The 18,622-nt window shown below is 43.2% G+C and overlaps 3 protein-coding genes across 4 annotated transcripts; 2 read left to right on the forward strand and 1 right to left on the reverse strand.

The window, feature by feature from the left end:
• Window positions 1-675: 675 nt before the first annotated feature.
• On the forward strand, window positions 676-3,520 carry ASCL3 (achaete-scute family bHLH transcription factor 3). The gene is made up of 2 exons (XM_088058004.1): window positions 676-753; window positions 2,747-3,520. Exon 2 carries the CDS (start codon window positions 2,752-2,754, stop codon window positions 3,289-3,291), a length of 540 nt encoding a protein of 179 aa, XP_087914130.1. The 5' UTR covers window positions 676-753; window positions 2,747-2,751; the 3' UTR covers window positions 3,292-3,520.
• Window positions 3,521-6,338: 2,818 nt separating this feature from the next.
• On the forward strand, window positions 6,339-12,351 carry C7H11orf16 (chromosome 7 C11orf16 homolog). The gene is made up of 6 exons (XM_088057427.1): window positions 6,339-6,505; window positions 7,302-7,452; window positions 8,320-8,548; window positions 9,297-9,962; window positions 10,389-10,576; window positions 12,220-12,351. The coding sequence occupies exons 1-6, from the start codon at window positions 6,339-6,341 to the stop codon at window positions 12,349-12,351; spliced, it is 1,533 nt and encodes a 510-aa protein (XP_087913553.1).
• A 1,138-nt stretch (window positions 12,352-13,489) lies between these two features.
• Window positions 13,490-18,227, reverse strand: AKIP1 (A-kinase interacting protein 1). 2 transcript variants are annotated; one of them, XM_088057948.1, is made up of 5 exons: window positions 18,148-18,227; window positions 17,814-17,891; window positions 14,974-15,081; window positions 14,612-14,662; window positions 13,490-13,941 (listed from the first exon to the last, which is right to left on the reverse strand). In XM_088057948.1, the coding sequence occupies exons 1-5, from the start codon at window positions 18,205-18,207 to the stop codon at window positions 13,798-13,800; spliced, it is 441 nt and encodes a 146-aa protein (XP_087914074.1). In that variant the 5' UTR covers window positions 18,208-18,227; the 3' UTR covers window positions 13,490-13,797. The 2 variants fall into 2 exon arrangements, with proteins under 2 accessions (XP_087914074.1, XP_014113281.1); XM_014257806.2 differs by having other exon boundaries at window positions 14,974-15,084.
• Between the last annotated feature and the right edge of the window lie 395 nt (window positions 18,228-18,622).

Raw genomic sequence — 18,622 nt, forward strand, 5'->3', positions numbered from 1 at the left:
TAAGCTGACTAATAATATATGCCCTCACCGGTAGGGGAGAGAAATCCATCACAAATTTCTAAATAAATGCTGTTTTTCTGTGTTTAAAATGAAGCTGTGGAAATTAGTTTGTTTGGAAATTAGCCTTGATGGAGAATATTTACCTAAATTCCAGCCGATTGTTATATGTAGACATTAAGAGTACAAAATACCAATAAATGAAAATACTGCTTTGTATTTTCATTACTGTACTGTAGTCTGCAACAGAAGGCAAACAGGAAGTGAACAAACCACATTCCTGATTACTTTTTCAGGTAATCTGGATGTGTTCAATAGCAGTTTCAAAATTTCTAGCCCTTAATGCCAAGTTTTGTTGCCATCATAGCTGTGGTGTGGGTGGAAAAGCCCAACCAGAAAAGAGCAGATCTAACTGTAAGCTACTTTGCATGTTGTCAATTGACTATAAATTGCAGCAGTCATTGACTCAGTGGAACAAGCTACATAATTCAGGTAAGAGACTTGCATGTTGCTTTATCTAGCCACAGATCTTCACTGAATATCAATGTTGTAAATCACTTCTACCAGCTATTTACTGACATGTTTTCATAGCTTTTTAATGAATCCTGTTTATTGTGATCTCATATTTAATAAGGTGTAAGAAAAATGGAACATAACTTCTTTTTTTTTTTAATATCCTTTAGATATTTTCAGGTATTCATCACTCTTAAGACAGCACGTCTTGTTTCCTTGGATTTTACTTTGATCTGGAGATTGGTGAGTCTCTAGTCTAACAGGAAAATGTTCCTAACGCTTGCATTTTGCACTCTGTGCAGGTGTTGAGGCAGCAGGTAACTGTTTTATATAGCATAAAACAGCTGAAGTGTCAGTACACAGCAACAAATACTGCAAGTATCTCTTCTTGGGGGATTTTGGTTTCTTGCTCTGGGGTGATGCCATCATTTTTTGCTATGTAGCAGACTTTTGTTCCTCAGTGTTTTTTAAGCTGTTAGCAGCTGAAAGTTTTTAGGCAACAGCCCAACCTGTATAAGTAGAAATGGGAAAGCTGACTACTATTTTAATTTTAGGAGGAGTGTATATTCACCTCTGAATTTTTTGCATGCATATTAGTATGAAATGGATGTGTGTTCATGCTTTTAGCCTACCTACAGAAGTACCTGTTTAAGATTCACGGGACTCCCACTCATGCCTAACAGCTATAAATGAATTCTTTATATAAATGAATTAATAGGATTTCTGTTGTGCAATCTACGTGCATTAGAAAAAGAGACAACTCTGCATACAGAGGCATTTTCATAGAATATGTTGTGAGAACGAGTCCACACCACGTAAATATTCTCTGTATAAATGTGGTAGGTATGAAATCATTAGAAAACATTCCAGTATCCCCATATCCTCGTGAAGGATTTGTGTTATGGAACTGTGATTGGAACATTTGAAGCTTTGCCAGATTTCTGAGTGTGGAATCCAGCAGTTTCTAGTCACCTAACCTAAATGTTCAGGTGTGGTTTCCATTTTAGAGGATGCAATAGAACCTAAGTGCTTTAGACAGCAATGGATGGATGTACAAGTGGATGGTGAGTAAGAGCATTTTTTAATCAATTCTGTGCAGGCAAGTATTGATTCCAGTCTGTGAGGGTGGCTCACAGTGATTCTTTAAAAATTAACTGGTTATTTCAAATGTATTTAAAGCAGCTGTTAGGTAACAATCATTACATTCTCAGCATTTAGGCTGATGTGTAGCTGTTTGAATAATGATATTGGGAAGGCACTATAATGCAGTTTCTTATAAAACACTGCAAGGGTATCTGTAATAAACTTACCAGGGTGATTTGAGTGGTTACACCTGCAGTAATGCTGCTCTGAGGAGAGGGTATGAAGATAGGCCAGTCTGACTTGCAGGTTTCCAGCAGGGCCCCAAGAACTGTGTGCCATCTCTTCTTTGTATTACTAGAACATGTGTTTTTCCTTTAATGAATTGTTTATTTCATAACCCTCTAGCAGTAGGATTGTTTTTAGTATTTCATGTCTGTGATTAATCTGAAGGTAAGTGTAGAAGGAATGTGAGGACCCAAGGAGATGTTAGATTTAGTGGAAATTGTCTTGTCTCTCTAAACTTCTTGTAAATCTTTGTATGAGTGGACATAATACCTGACAGAGGTGGAACTGAGATCCATTTTCTGCATAAGTTTTCAATTTTGTTGACATGATATATTGAATGTGACATCAAGTGAATAGAGAGAAAAATAGCTTGTCTTTGAGGGCTCTTTGGTGTAGGAATAGGGAGTCTTTTACTGGAATTGTAGATTCAGTTTTTTTCAGGGAGGGGAAGGGGTGGGGAGTATGCCTCAGGTGTATAAAGATGTATAAAGCTGTCTTTATACATGTAAGTTTTGGTGGAGCTGGAACAAGCTTGACGAACTAGACCTATGTGGAATACATATAGGTAGAGTCTCTTAATTTCTAAAGCTGAGGTGAAGGAAGACTGCTTGCTCTTTCCTTTAGGAAACTTCAGTGGCTTTATTAATATCTGTTGTGTACTAATTTAATCGGTGTGACTGACTTGCACTTTCTTGTCCTAATCAAATGAGATGTTGTCTTCCAACATCATTCTGAAATGTCACAAATGCATTTAAAAGATGTCTTCTGGAAAATGTCAGCAAGGCCAAGTGTTGATAAGTTCAGCTGAGGTTTTTTTATACTGTTCAGTGTGAGTTGTTTAAAGTATTCTGTAATTATGTTTTTCCAGGCTAAATGCAGAACCTGATGGATGGCAAAAGCTACTGTAGCCTCATCTGTGCTGAGGCTCAGCACATACAGCTGGCAAGGCCTTTCTGTGCAGACCCCCTGGTCACGTTTCACATGTACCCAGAAGCACCAAACCAGGTCCCTTTGTCCGAAGAGTTGTCATTCCTTCCTTTCATGTCGGAGCATCTCATCACGGAGACCTTCTACAGTGAGCCCTGCCCCTTTCCCTACCAAATGCCCCCTTCCAGTCTCCACAAAAGTGAGTTCTCCTATGGGTCAGCTTTCATCAGGAAGAGGAATGAGAGGGAAAGGCAGCGTGTTAAGTGTGTCAATGAAGGCTACGCCAAGCTGAGGCACCACCTGCCCAAGGAATACTTGGAGAAACGTCTCAGCAAAGTGGAGACGCTCCGTGCTGCTATAAAATACATCAGGTACCTACAGTCTGTGCTGTGCACTGACTCTGTGGTGGCAGGAAAAGGTGTCACGGAGCCAAACCAAGCACCTAAAGCCACTAACAAACAAACCCAGTTTTTGAAGGCAATCTAAAGTGTTCCAGAGGCAGCCAAAGGTATCCTGTCTGGGAATGTAGTAGCCACTGTGTTAATGACGTGTGTGTTCCTGGCACTTCTTCGGAGCAGATCGTGGCACACGTCACTGTCAGCCCACACCAGAGCTGTAATGTTGCAGATAGTAACTACACTTAGGTATGAGAAAGGCAGCTGGGGAAATCTCAGTTGAATGACCTAAGTTAATTCATGAAAATCAGAACGCATTTCTAAATTTGTCACCAAGCTAAAAATGTAACACCTATATGTGTGAAGTAACTGTATGTATCATCCCAACCTGCATGCTTTAAAATAAAATCTTTCTACTTACGGGACTGAGATTCTTCTCATTTTCTATAATGTTATTGGTTTGCTCTCACATGCACTTTCTTAAAATATTCCATTTAATTGCCAGTGTTCCTTTTAAAATACCTTTTCAAAGCTTCCAAGGAGCGTTGTTAGATGCCGAAAGGGAGGATAATTTAGTTTAAAATGGAGAAAAATAGAGTAGGGTAGGAGCTCTCTGAAGCATAGTTACTGAACATAGAAAGACCATAAAGTTTTGCAAGCTCTCTTCCATAATTTTCTTATTAGTGAATATTTTAAGCACATTAAAAACTTTTGACATTGCATCATTTCTCTTGAAAATTGGATTCTTATACAAATATCAGTGCCCTTAAAAATTGCTAGGACTGCTTACATAATACAGAGTGTAAAGAGGGCTGGCAAGGTTTTGGCCATTCTTGGCATAAAAATAATTCTGCAATAGAAATTTTTTGGGACTTTGACTGATAATGGCTGAGGTCTGGAGTGGTCTTGCCCAGCCTCGCAGTCTGTTCTCTGTAATGCTGCTGGTTTTATTTAAGTGTTATAAGATTGCACTGTGTGAAGATGATAAAGAGAGTTTAGCTCATAACCGGTAAAGTGTCTGAATGTTTATTCTGTGTAAGGGAATCACTGATACTAAATAATTCTGCTGACAGCATGAGGGCTTGTGGGCTGGCTGTGCTGCAGAATGTACAAAAAAATGGTTACAGACTAGGGAGAAGCGGTGTATCCTTCTCCTTAACTGCAGTTGTCCCACTCTGTTACATTGTTTTTATAGCAGTGAATTGAAACATGCCTTAAAAAAGGCAATTAGGTGTTCCAAGCACCTCCTCCCTCCCCAAAAATCACAAACAAAACCAACCAAGCAAAACATCAACAAATGTCAACTCTTTGTCTTTCTTTTAAAGAGGATGTGAAAATTAGGGATCTCAGCAGAGATTAACAGTAGATTTCTGCATTATACTATGGCATATTTTTGATAGGCCCCTTTGTAAGGAAGGGGTAGAATTCATTAATCCTTCCCCCTTACTGTAAAAGGAGAAAGTTGTAAAGTGATTTGACCTTGGTTTGTCTCAGCTTTAACCTTTCTGTGCACGTTTCAAACATAGTTATTTGTCACACCCTGTGGTGGTAAGCTTTTTTAAATTTTCCTTAATCCAGACTGTAACTGGTGCTGTTTTTTGCCCTGCAATCATAGGCAGAAGCCTAGAGGACACTGAGCTCTCTTAAAATGCCTTTCCTGCCCCTGCAGTCCTGCAGTGCAGAAGATCCATGGGGAGTGGAAAATTGAGCAAATGTGTGGCATTCAAAGTCAGGTTCTGCTGGGTTTTAACCAGTGAGGTCAGGATGTCCAATCCTGGGAGAAACAGCTCTGGCAGCCTCCATAGCAACTGGGAAACACTGGCAGCAAAAGGCTCCCTGTGTCCAACAGGCAAAAGGATGAGATTTCTGCATTCAGACTAAATCCAATTGGACTGGGTGTATTGTTACCAATAGCTGGTAAGTCTAAAATACTGCTGTGCCAATGTACTTGGAAAGTATCCAAGAAAAGCAGCATAATTGCCTTTGTCAATGCACTGTTTTTTTTGTGAAAACAGGGGTCCCTACTCTGAGCTGATGTGCTTTAATGTAGAAGTGATAGTCGCCTTTCTTTGCAAAGTATTACTGATTCCATCTTGTTTTGGTTTATAACAGGAGTTTGTGCAGTTGTGAAATAAGTGGATATATTGTGCTGATTTTCTGACTTAAATACGAATTTTGCAGCATTTAATCCACTCTTCTTATTGGGTTTGCTGTGCTGGTTTTCTGAAGTTATGTATCTGTCTGGGAGTCTCCATAAAAAAAGACCTCCAGATCATATTTCTTAGATAAGAGACAAAATATCATCTAAACATGAGTGCTTAAACTGCATTTTGTAAAATAAATTAAGCACTTAAATTTTATAGGTTGTTGAATTTCCATGCAAATTTTTTTTCTGAGTGTTTCTAAGCAATATTTAAAAAGAAAAAAATTAATGGAAGCTTGCCTACTACATCTTTTGAAATTACCAGAGATAGCATCATATCATTGATCTTACTGTGACAGCCTCTGAATAGTTATCACTTGTCACATCTGAGCATCTCTTTCTTTCTCATTGCAAGCCATAATCCTACTGTTAATAAAACATGACAGGACAGCTGAAAGATCAAAATATTTCCTCTTAATACATCACTATAAATAAATAACAGGGAAATATAATCTAACATTAAGTTCAAAACCTGTCACATTTACTCAGCTTGTCAACTTCAGCTCTAATTTCTGTCTCAACTTGTAAAACAGGGAAGGTTTGGCTGGGTTTGTGTACAAGAAAGCTTTAAAGGAAGAATGTAGGTACAAAAAAAGAGAGCTGGGTGTTACAGAAGGAAACAAATATTGGAGGGAGATGAAAGTTATTATTTTCCTGAGGATTTTCACAGCATTTAGAGTTTCCTTGGGTGTTTCTACCCTTTTTCTAGGTTAGGATTTGGGTGAGTGAAGATCACTGAAGTCAGTGATGTAGGCTCATCTGGCCAAATGCCAGTTTGAATATTTTTAATTCAGTGTTTTTAAACAAAAACAAACAGTTAATCAAAATCACTGGATTCTTGAGGCAGCACTTGCTTGTGTTAGAGATACCAGTACGTTGCCTCTTTTCTTCCCACAGATCACGACTGAGTCCTGCAGGCAGCAGCTTTTCCAAGCATGGCTGCTTTGGAAGGGTGCCTGTCTGGGGGTCCCAGGTATTGCAGTGTGAGGCCAGCTTTGAACAAGTTTTCATGTTCCACTGTCATATCCACAGTTAACCCCTGCTGCAGGAGCTCTTTTCTTGTGTATCCTGCCTGGATTGCTGAGCCCCTCGCCCCCCAGAGGTAAAATCAAGTTCCTGTTTAAGTCTGCGGTTTGTTTTTTTCCATGATATCTAATAGCATAAACCAGGCTGGTGTGTCAGATTAATAATTAACAGCTTGAACATCATTTGAGCTTTCCCATGCCTGCACTGGCTGTTTTTGAGATGTATTAACTAAAGTTATTTGCTACCTTGGCGATTATGAAGAGCAAAGCCTGAGTAAGCCTTCTATCAAAGAAGCATTCCTTTAATATTACTGGGATAAATAAAAGCATCTTGCATTAACAGTCATCTTCCATGAAATGTTTCTAATGCTTTGTGACAGGGGATTATTTTCCCAGTTTTGAGCTAGAACGTGTCATCAAGCAGCAGCTTTGTTGTTTACTTCTCTCCTTTGCTGTTCCCTGAATGCTCCAGTGTGAGCCACCAGCTCAGGACTCTGGAGTGCACCTATGCCGTGCTCTGTGCTGCAGATCAGGATATTTTCTCCTGATTCCAAGGGTTGCATTGTCTTGCTAGGTAAACAGCAAAGGGGCTGGGGCAAGTAATGCTGGCCCAGGATTCCATCATGCTCCTGGCTCACTTCCTGTAAGCCCGAAAGAAATCTGAGTAAAAGCAGGCACTGATGTATTTTTCCCAAGATCAAGGAATTATCCCAGCACAAGCAAGTTTTCTGTTTCTTCCTACACTATTTGGCCTGTGGGAGTGCTACAGAATGAGGTGGAGTGTTCCAGTTCTTAAATCTTACAAGGTTGTTTTTTTTTCATGACCTACAGAATCTATTTCTTCCAGGGCTGACCCATTTTCTTTTCTTGGAGGTGCCCGTGGATCAGCCACTGCGTCCCCTCCCCTGGCCCAGCATGGAAGAGACTGGGACAGTCAGGAGGCACAGACAGCAACGTGCCTGTGCTGGCTAGAGGGGAGCAAGATGGGTTTTATTACCATGGCACAGTAAAAGAGGAGATAGAGGTGAGTGATGTGTGGTTGTTGGGGGGATGTGTAATAGGGAGCAGTCCTCACACACCACCTGAGTTCAGTGTAGCACTTTCTGGTTCAGCTGATGAGATGAGAGAACAGACCACCAGGACAGCAGGTGCTTGAGCAGCCTTGTGCTGGTGCTGGGCACTGAGCCAGGCTCAGCCAGCCTGAGTGCTGCTGCCAGCAGTGTAGGGGCTGCTGTTGTGTGTAGACACAGAACCATGAACAGCACAGGAAAAGGGTTTGTGTTTTATGTACACACATCCAGCTTGAGTCAGCCACAGACCAATGGCTCGGGGTCTTTCCAGAAAGGTTAGTGAGAGCTTTAATTCATTGGTTTGTTGGCACTTCAAACTGAACACAAAAAAGAGCCTGTTCTTTCTCAAGAACAGGGAAGTATGTCTCATTGTTGATGGAAAGTCTCTTGACAGGCCTTAATATAAAAGAAAATAAAAACTCCCAACAATCCCCTCCCAAGAAGCAGAGTTCGTGTTGTATGTAATGAGGAAGGAATTGAGCATGACTGAAGAGCAGGTCTGAATGGTGTCAGTGTCCCTTGTTCCTTGGCACACACAGCATGGTTTGTGAAATACACTTGCCTGTAGCTTTTTCTCTTGGGAAAGGAAATCCAGATAGCAGTGAATCTGAACATATGCTTCACTCATCTTGCTTTCAGGTGAGGCTCATGGAGGTTTTTTGGGCTGTCTCAATGCTGAAGTAACGCCACACACTAGCTGCTGTTCAGGCTTGTTTTGCCCTACTCATATAGGCACAGGATGGCCTTCCAACAAAAGTTGCATTACCTGGCACATTATGGACTGTTTTTCAGTGGAATTGTTATTTTCTTCCTGGTAACAGGGTGAACGAGGCATGTTCCTGGTAGAGTTTGCCAAACCACTTGTGTCACGTGGAAGGCATCCAGTGAGTGTGCAAAAAACAGCAAAGGATGACATCCTGGAATATGTGAATGGGATGAAGCACTCCTTGCTCCCTGGAGACAGAGTGCTGGCACCCTGGGAGCCAGACAGGGCCAGGTACGGCCCAGGAACTGTCCTCAGGGGCATTGAGACAAGGGATCCCTTACGAGGTAAGAAAAGAGCTGCTCTCTTCCTCCTCTTGTTCCTCTGGCACACCAGGGAGGCTGTCAGGATAAACTCTTGTCAGGGTGCTGCTGCCAGAGAAATAACAGACCACAGCCTACAGCTTAGTGCTGCTCCAAGCCTGCAGGAGCTGATGGATATCTGTGTGTAACCTCACCAGTGTGACCCTAAGGAAGTTGTGACCCATAAAAATGAAGTCATCTGTGTCCGTGGGTGTAGCTGGGGCAAGGCTGTGTTTGCCATGTGCAGGACTGTGGCCTTTTCATGACAGATACAAGTGAGACAGCTTCCAGGAAGCATTCATCAGAGCTTAAATGCTCACATTTGTACCAAATGGTACATCTGGGGGTGATTTTATCACCCAGACGTAGGAGATTTCAACAGCTCATTCATTTTTCCTGTGTCTGACAGTCAAGCTCCACTGACTTAAAAAATACTATTCTCAGAGCATCACTGCTAACTTTGGCAGCAACAACAAAAATTACTGTCGTCGTTTTCTTGTTCATCTGATGACAGACTGGGAGGAAAGATGCTTCCAGGCCTGTTGTTTTAGTGATGGTGCCCAGGCTGCCCACTCACCTCTGTGACCCTGTGGTGAGGTGTTAGAGAGGGGCAAGAGTTGATCCTGCCTCTTGACAGGAGTAGAAAGTATATAAAGCTGCAGAGCCTGATCTGCCAGTGTGCACTGCCCAGGCAGGCCAGCTGCTTAAGGCTGCTTACTTTTTCTCTTAACAGCCTCAGAAGATGAAGAAATTGTTGTCCAGTTCTGGAATGACAAGCAAGTGAAACTCCCCTGTGGTGTGGCTCTGTGGATCCCTCCTAGCCTGTGGGAGAGGATTGTGGAGATGATCCACATGCCCTTCACCAGCAGGGTGAAGCCCAGACCAAGCCAGGACACTAACTCTTGTATTTTTCCCTGCAGTCCTAAGCCAGCCCTGATTCCTGCTTGTGCTGTATGTAGCCTTGCCAAGCACTGCTTGCTCTGCTCTCCCTGCTGGCCACATTTCCACCAGCGCTGTGCTGGTGGGATCTGCTGTTCATCAGCCTGGGTAAGGAGCATCTGCTGCTGCCATCCCTGTGCTGGTGCCTGGTGGCCTCTTCCCTCCAGGTCTCTGGTCTTTCAGGACAAAGCTGAAGAGGCAGAGTCCAGCAGTGAGCTCTCTCCAGGCCTTCTAGTACTGAAAGGCACAAAACAAGGAGAAGCTGCAGCTGTGGCAACATGTTCTCCCTCTTCTGATTCAGAGTGGGATCTGAAGCCATCCCTCACTAAGAGTACTGTGGGGGACAGTGCTGTTAACCCAGGCTCCAGCTGTCTTGAAAAGCCCAGGCTAAAGGATTCTGCAAGACCTGAGGGGAAGTACTGGAAAAGAAGCCACCAAAAGTCCCATTCCAGTAATTCAGGTACCTTCAAACAACCCCACAGGGAAGCAGTTGTCAGAGGGAACAAAAAAGTCTTCTGGGCAGGGCAGTCACTTTGCCTGCAAGTTATTTGAATTAATACTGTGAATTTGCATATCAGACTGATCCAATTCTTCTTCTCCCCAATGTTTCTGCTGCCTCATCTGCCTCCTCCTTTGGCAATTCCTGCCGTGGAAAACTACCAGAACAATTAATTTAATTTGGAAGCACAGATACCCCTCTCTGCTTCCTGTCATTTTCCTATGCCTTTTATGATGCTAACATCTTCATTAACCTGCACAGCTCCCATTCAGAATGATCCAAAAATATTCCTTTTAGGCTTAAAGTGCATTTTTCTCTCTTCTGAAATGAATGTGTCTCTATTTCAGTTCTGGTTTCACTCTTAGATACGATTTTGCTTCTTCCCAGGACCTGGAAGCTGTAGCAGCACATGTACAAAGGGCCAGCTGGAATCCAAAGCCGTGTCCCCTGGGGGCACATCCAGTGTGGCCCCAGCTCAGCAGAGTGCAATGTTTGAAAGCATTGAGCAGACCCCCAGAGGGCAACTCACACTGAAAGAAATCCTAAGAGAGCAAGATTTCAAGCCATCATTGAGGGTAAGGTAATCTGTATTAATACTGCAGTTATGTAAGCAGGAGGCTTGTATGAGTGAAAAAAATATTCTTGTAAACTGTTTGGAACCTGGCAAGAAAACAACATTGTTTGTAAATTAACTGCTTCCTAAGGCCATCCACCAGTTTTGTGACAGGTAGGAAAGTTCTCCACTAATGAAACCAAAAATCCCTAAGCCTTAAGGAAGGGCTGAAGCTACTTGGTAAATTGGAAGCAATTGTCAGTAGCCATGTGAGCATTAAATAATTCAGATTTCAGTTCAGAAACCTGCCAAATGCCCATTGACATCTACCCAATGAAGCCCTATGTTAATCCATGGAAAAGTGCTGTGCTCTGCTAATCAAACTGCGATAGTCACAATCTCTGCCTCTGAGAGATAAAAGCAGATTCTTTAGTAAAGAGTCTTTGCTGACTTTCTTCTCTTCTTCACTAGAGGCAGACAGTTTAAACAGCAGATTCCTACTGTGAAGCTGGGGGATAGAGTAAGTAAACTGTGTCACAGCTAGGAGAACCACCACTACCCTGGTTTGTAGGCCTGGTTTCTCTCACACTTGAAAAAAAAAAAAAATTCAGAACATGAATGCTAAAAGAAGCAAACACAGAAATGAGGAGGAAAACAACTTACAGGTAGAAGGGGAAGATGAAAGAGAATGTCAAGATCAACAGAAACAGTGCTCTGCACAAGAGCATCAGGGTACATTTAGTAAATTATATACGTGAAATCAAATATTAGCTTCTCTGTACCTTCATGCTCTTGCTACTGTGAGCTGACTTCAAAGTAAAACTTGAAATGTTCTAAACTTGCATGTTTAGAGATGAATCCATTAATAACATGTCTCAGTGAATGGAGAATATAGGAATACATCTTGTATTCTCACAATTGTACTCATTTATTTTAAGCAGATGCCAGCTTTTCAACTGTATGGTTCCTACTTTCTATTTCTATTCTACTTTATTGCTAAAATAATCATAGTTACATAACTACACACCTTTGTAATTGATTTCCTAGGATTTTTCAGGCCAGTATGGAGCTCCAGGCAGGCATGCTCTGTGGCTGTGCACTGAAGTGACATGAGTTGCCTTTTGGTAAAACTAATAAGAAAACAGAATTGTTTCACTGCAGCCCCAAAGCAGCAGCACGAATCACAGAAGTGGATGCAACATGGTAATACAGGGCATAATGACAGAATTTCGTTCCTGCAAAATAGCCCTTGGTGATTTTAAACCCAGCAGATCCATTGCTACTCTGAGATAGCTGAAGCAGTTTTATCACATGATACAGGCCGCATCAGAATTGGCTTGCAGCAAACAAGCGGAGTTAGAGGACCGGCTTCCCAGAGGTACTCTCTGCGGGGCTGATGTCCCCTCACTGCAGTCAACAAAATCCTCCTGATTTCTGAAGTAGGAAAGTTTTTAATCAAGCCCTAACAGCTTCTGAAAATCCTTTTGTTTTGTGAAATTGTGTGTTTCAACAGTAAAGTTTTAAAGTCTGTTTTCTGTACTAGCACAGAAAATAGACTAAAAAAGATATGTGAGGCAGAGGTACAGCCAGCAAAGCAGCAGTTAACAAAGACACTGATGCTTTTTTTAGACCAGACTTCTGAGGGATTTGTTTTCTGTCCTCCAGGAAGAAGGCTTTGCAGCATCAGAAAAACAAAGATATAAAGCAGCATCAGATGATGAATGTAAAGTGACTTGTGTTGGAGATGACAAACCTGATGTTACAGACCCTGTCAGAGCTCACTTGCAACAAAACTGAGAGTCAGTTTTGTCTGGTCAGCCAGAATTCAGTACATGTACAACTGATCAAGTTCAGGGGCTGAAATTTCAGGTAAACTGCTTCTACTATATCAGTGTTATATCTTTTAAATCAACCAAGTTCTGATTTAGGTACTGTTTCAGTAGAATATCTTAATGGATGACTATATAATTTTAATAAGTGAGAAACTCTTCTTTCACTGACATCAAACTTAAGCATCCTCATTCTTTACTCCAAAGTGCTACTATAAATTCCTAATTTTTTGGAATTGGCTTTACAATTCTGGAGAGATCAGATGAACTAGTATGAGCACTAAAACCTGAACAGATGCACAGCAAGAGACCAATAAAGCAAGAGGCCCCCCCACTTGTCTACAGCTCTCTGGAGTGAGGCACAAAAATTCAGCAAAGCAGTTTCTGTTTGTAGAAAGCCAGGAGGAACAGAGAAACAATACAAGCTGGCAGCTGGAAGAATTTTTTTTAGGATTAAAGCACAAGCAAAAGTAGCCAGAGGCTAAAGGACCTGCTACTGTAGATACAAACAACAAAATGATTAGCATTCAAGCCACTGATTTTTATTTCTGATGAAAATGAACTGAAACCTTAGTACTATCAGCCACAAAAAGATGACAGATTTATGTAGATCACATCACTAATTCTAAACATGGAATCTGGTCCTTTGGGAAAGTTAAGCATCCAGGGAGTTCTGTTAGTGTTAGCTCATGTTTAAAGCATATGAACTTGGCCCCAAGCTGCAGTGTGCAGTTGCTTAGCACTAAATTGGATAATTTAGGGTACCCCAGAGCCATCAGAAAAGGGGTTTAGCATGATCTGCAAAGCCTGCAAAGAGACAGAACTTGAATCAATAGCTCACGTGCCTAGACTGAACACCTGACACATGTTTCAGCACATTTCTGAGCTGGGGTTATAGGTAGTGAATTTCATTTGTATTTCACTTTAGCAGACTAGCAAAAGTACAGATAGGAGAATGGCTGGTGAGCCAGCTTCTCTAAAATCAGTGCTAGCCTGCAGAAAGTAATGTGCATCCATATTCATACCACATGGGTCATTCTTCCTCTGGTCAACACTGTGACATGGAGGTTCTCTCTGAGGATAATACAAAAGAAGCTGTCATCACAAAGGCTTGATCATGTATTTTATTCCACTGATTGTATCTTTAATTGTTTAGAGCAGAAGAATCTGGAATTACAGTCACATAATTAGATTTAAAAGGCACACAATGTACAAATATTTATAAAAATCAATGTACAAAGTGGGCTGCATATAATTGCATTAAGCAGAAAACAAATATACAGGCCATAAAAATGGAGATCCAAAGAGGAAGCTACTATTAAAGTGCTAACAAGAAAAAGATATTTACAGTTCATTACATGCCTTAAAATGAGCCTTGTGTTTTATTCCTGCTATTGCCAGGAGACAACAAATATCACAGAACAAAAGTTAAATCAATACTTTGTCCTGCATTGACATCTACTACGTGGGTTTGTTCCACCATGTCTTCTGAGATTGCTGTGACAGAATAGACACCAGGAGAAACTTCAATGTAGAAGTCTTTGGAAGGTCTTCTGGGCTTTAAGATAAAAAAAAAATATTGTGTTTGGGTAAAAAATTTATATTTCAGCTGCTGTATAAATGTACTAAGATTTTTCTAAATATATAGAAGGCAGTGCAAACAAAAGTTCAAAATGTTTTTGTCAGTACAAAAATTAGCAAATGCCATACTCAAAGTATTTCAGCTAATGTTTTGATCAGTGGAAGTAATCACTGTGCTGTAATTTATGTCTTATAAAACTGAAATTTACCAACCTAGACAGTTCTGAACATAAACCTGGGAATTCCCATTCCCTATATCAAGGGTGCTCTCACTAATTTATACTGTGGTACAGATTCAGTGTTTCTCATCTTTTGTGGCTTAGAAGTTCCTGAAGTTGATTTGCTGAGGTGTTAGGCTTTGAAAAATAAACAGTTTTCTTCTCCTTGAGTAACAGGAGTCTTCAGAGAGCCTGTGGGAGGGCCAAGTGCAAGAATGCCACAATCTGGTTCCTAACTAACTGTGCAAGTCTCTGTATGCACATTTGACTGCCTGTGCACATATTATGATTGTGAATGCACTGTTGGTTAATCTTCTGTGCCATCAAGGTCTCCAGATCTGTCACAATTTTTAACCAGCTTGATTCAAAATGATAAAAGAAATGCTAGTAAATGCTTCCACTTAAAACCAAAGTATTCTGTACACTTACTCTTTGACAGCAAGTTTGAGCTTGGCGGGGTTCTACGGAACCTTCAGTTCTCTGGAAAGAAAAATATAATTATTTTCTAATGATCCAGCACACAAGGCAAATCCAGGCCAAGAGAGGGGATGCTTTAGGTGCATGAAATTTTCCCCTCCACAAAAGGATGAATGGGACACTGCTTGGTGCCACAAGAAGTGACTCTGCCTTCCCCCAACCCAGCACAGGTTTGGATCAGTCCAGGTGTTTTTATGTCCATAAGGTCAACCTACATACATGAGTGTGAGTGTCACAGACATCAGGGGGATAACCTGTGTCCCACGGCAAGGGAGAGGAATAACCTTTCATCAAAACCAGAAGTTCCTACTTACCTCTTCTTCTGTGGAGTCTGTCTTTCTTTCTGCTGACTTGCCATGGTATTTGCAGAAATGTTTGATTTCATTCTCTTTCCACTTGTTGGCTGCCACAGCACCATAGTACTTCTTGACAGAAAGAAACAGAAAATATCATGTGGGAGGTATCAAACCACACTTGCAGCTGCTGCAGATTGACAATTGAAATTAGAACTACACATATACTGAGGCTGTGTATGAGTTGGCTGGTTTGTTCTCTGTGAGGGTGAAAACAGTGCCTGTATCTCCAGAGGCCACCTGCCTTCTGGTACAGGACTCTATCAGACAGGCCTGATTTGAGCTGCCTGTTTCCTGACACAATATGTAGGGCAGGGACTCTGACACCTTAGAACTGAATTAGTGAAAATGTCAGAAGGAATACTCTGGAAATGCCTGCCTGACCAGGCAGGTCAAGAGAAGCCCTGGTGGAAGAAGGCATTGTGTATGAGTCCTTAGGAGGATATGTATGCAAGGCAGGTGCAGTGAAGATGGGTTCTGCAGGGCATGTACAGCAGCATGCCCTAAAAGCAGAATATGTTAATACTGAAAACGAGTCAGTAAAGAAGCTGAAGTGTCTTCAAGGCTGGTTTTCACAGCCTTGTGTAAATACACTTGGAAAGTGTATTTAAGCACACAGCAGCCTTCTTCTGGTCCTACTGCAGACATACTGGCATCTTCCTCACTGCAAATTCAACTCTTGAGTACAGTTCTGCTGCCATCTGTTGTCACCACAGAACTCCTCACAAGGTTACCTTTTTAACCACAGGGACCAAAAAGATCCAAAATATCTCTTATTTTACTGATGTTTTTCTTGTCCCTGACTGTCAAGACTAAATGTAACAAAAATAAGGCAAATAGCAATTCTTATTTCCAAATTTGCTGCTGTGCTTTATTCCTTGAGCTTATGCACAAATCAACAGATCTGCTTGCTCATATTGCAGTTTTTGTGAAGCTACAAAATATATCAAATGCTCTGACCTGGTGCATAATGCTTCACAAAGCATCTCTTTTACATGATGGCACAGAGCAAAGAAATGAAATCCAACTTTTGGTGAGTAATGGGTAAATTTTGATGCCTTAGTAGCCCCAAACATCTCATCTTAAACAACAAGTTTAATTATTTGCATTCAAGTGCCTAAATTGTTGTGTCCAGCTGTGGATTTTTATTTGCACTTTGTAAACTTTACCCATGAACTTATGGGTCTGACAGCTCCCCCCTTTTATGACTCTTCTCTACAGAAATGACTGAAGCAGTACTGTCTTGGCTGATGCATAAATGTGGAAGTCATCCACTGCTTGTTCCAACTTTAATACTCTTAACAGGGCACAAGATAGACCCAAAGAATAATTTAGGTTGGAAAATACCCTTAGATCAGAGTCCAACTGTAAACTTAGCACTGCCAAGTCACTGATAAGGATGAGTCTCCTTTGTTTCATCTTGTGTAAAACTCTATTCTGCCCCAGTTGTTTTAGGATTAACTGGTTACTTTGAAATTACAAAGGAGTTGCTTAGGAGCTAATCGCTTGGTGTGCTGAAGTACTGTTTTCTCTAATTTAATTGCAGACTTAGGCTCTGTATTAGCCCTGCAGGCAGTGAGCTCCCTGCTGTGGTACGATAACAGATCCCGAGGGGCACAAACTGCTATGGAATCCTCAGACATCAGTACAGTAGCTGGGCTGCAGGGCTGTGCTCACAAGGATGGGCTGGCAGAGGCTGGCTCCCAGTCTGAGCAGCAGAGCACTGACACCTGCCAGAGCCAGCATGAGAACAGTGACCTGTGCATCTGGGCACTGAACCTCTCAATTTCTGCTCATCCCAAACAAAGAACTGAACCCATTCTCCTTACCCAGTAGCAACTTCCCAAATCCAGTTTGACCTGGTTTGTCTGGGAGGAAGTTTTCCTCCTAGTAACTGGCATGGTGCTGTGTTTTGGATTTAGTATGAGTATAGTGTTGATAACAAACTGATGTTTTGGTTATTGTGGAGTAGTGCTCACTCTAAGTCAAGGACTTTTCTCATGCTCTGCCAGTGGGGAGGTGCACAAAAAGCTGTGAGTGAGCAGGGCTGTGACAACTGACCCAAACTAGCCAGAAGGAAATTCCATACCATAGAATGTCATGGATATAAACAGGAAGAGTTGTCTGAGGGGCTGAATGCTGTTTGGGGACTGGCTGGGCACTGGTCAGTGGGTGGTGAGCAACTGTAGTGTGCATTACTTGTTCTTCTTGGGTTTTATTTCTCTCTCCCTTTTCCACCACAATTATTACTGTTATTATCATTGGTATTGTCTTATTTTACTTTGTTTCAATTAATAAACTGTTCTTGTCTCAACCCACGAGTTTTATTTTCTCCAGACTCTCCTCCCCATCCTTGGGGAGGCCAGGGGAGGTGGGCACGGAGGCAGTGAGCTGTATGGTACTTAGTTGCTGGTGGGGTTAAATCACAACAGCAGCACTGCTGGGGGGAGAGGAGTTTAAATTCAAAACAAACTCAGGACACAAAGCAACTCTTCAGTCAAGATTCAAACTCTCCCTTACTTCCACCACCTGGAACAGGACAGCAGCCAGCATGAGTGGCTCACGTTCCCCTGAGGACAACAAAAGGTTACCATGTGTTCAGGCCGCTTCCCAGCAGAGATACTTTGGAGCACTGGAAACATTCCATACCTTGTGACACAATTTATTTTGTGATGTCACCTGACATTTCTGTCCCTCTAACCATACTGCCCTTCCACCGACAAATGGAGAAACCTGCTAAAATCTGTGCCGAGCACATCACGACCATTCCCCTTTGGACGGGCCCGGGGGTGACCCCTCACCTGGCATTCCTTTGAGACTCCTCTCATCAGCTTCACAGTCGAAGCGAACGCTGCATTCAGGCGCTCCCGCTCTTCGTCCTGCAACGAGAGACGTTCCTGGTCACGGAGCGTGCCGCCCGTCGCTCAGAGCCCGCGGGTGGCGGCACCGAGCCGCAGAGCCCTCGGGGCTGTCTCGGGGGCACCGGGGCGGGGCGGGCAGCCGAGCTCGGCGGTGTGTCCGGGCAGGCCGCGGGCCGTTCGTATCTCTGTGTATCCATGGATGTGTATCTCCGTGTGTCTGTGGGTCTGTATCTCTCTCTGTGCGTGGGCCCGCGGCTGCGTGCGCGCCACTGACCGGGGCCGCGCCCGCCGCGCGCCGCCGCGCCCGCTCCAGCACGTCGCGAGCCGCCTCCATCCGGCCTTTGCCGCCGCTGCCGCCGCACTGCGCATGCGCCCCGCCCCGCCCCGCCCCGGCCCACCCTCAACCCAGCCCGGCCCGGCCCGGCCCGGCCCGGCCCCACCCTCAACCCGCTCCTGCCCGGCCCTGCCCGGCCCCGCCCCACCCTCAGCCCGCTCCTGCCCGGCCCTGCCCTGCCCGGCCCCGCCCCACCCTCAGCCCGCTCCTGCCCGGCCCTGCCCGGCCCCGCCCCACCCTCAGCCCGCTCCGGCCCCGCCCGGCCCGGCTGGGGGCACCGGTGCAGCTCTCGCCAGGATGCGGACCCGCCTTGGGCTCCGGGGGCTTTGTTCGTCCCTTACACCCGCGCCCTGCCCTTCCGTAACGCGGGAAAGACTCGTCCGGACAGGCTTTCCCTGAAAGGGTCAGTGAGGTG

This window comes from Pseudopodoces humilis, chromosome 7 (genome assembly GCF_049639895.1).
Source record: "Pseudopodoces humilis isolate 2021_Gansu_Grassland_sample_001 chromosome 7, ASM4963989v1, whole genome shotgun sequence".
In the NCBI taxonomy this organism is placed as follows: Eukaryota; Metazoa; Chordata; class Aves; order Passeriformes; family Paridae; genus Pseudopodoces; species Pseudopodoces humilis.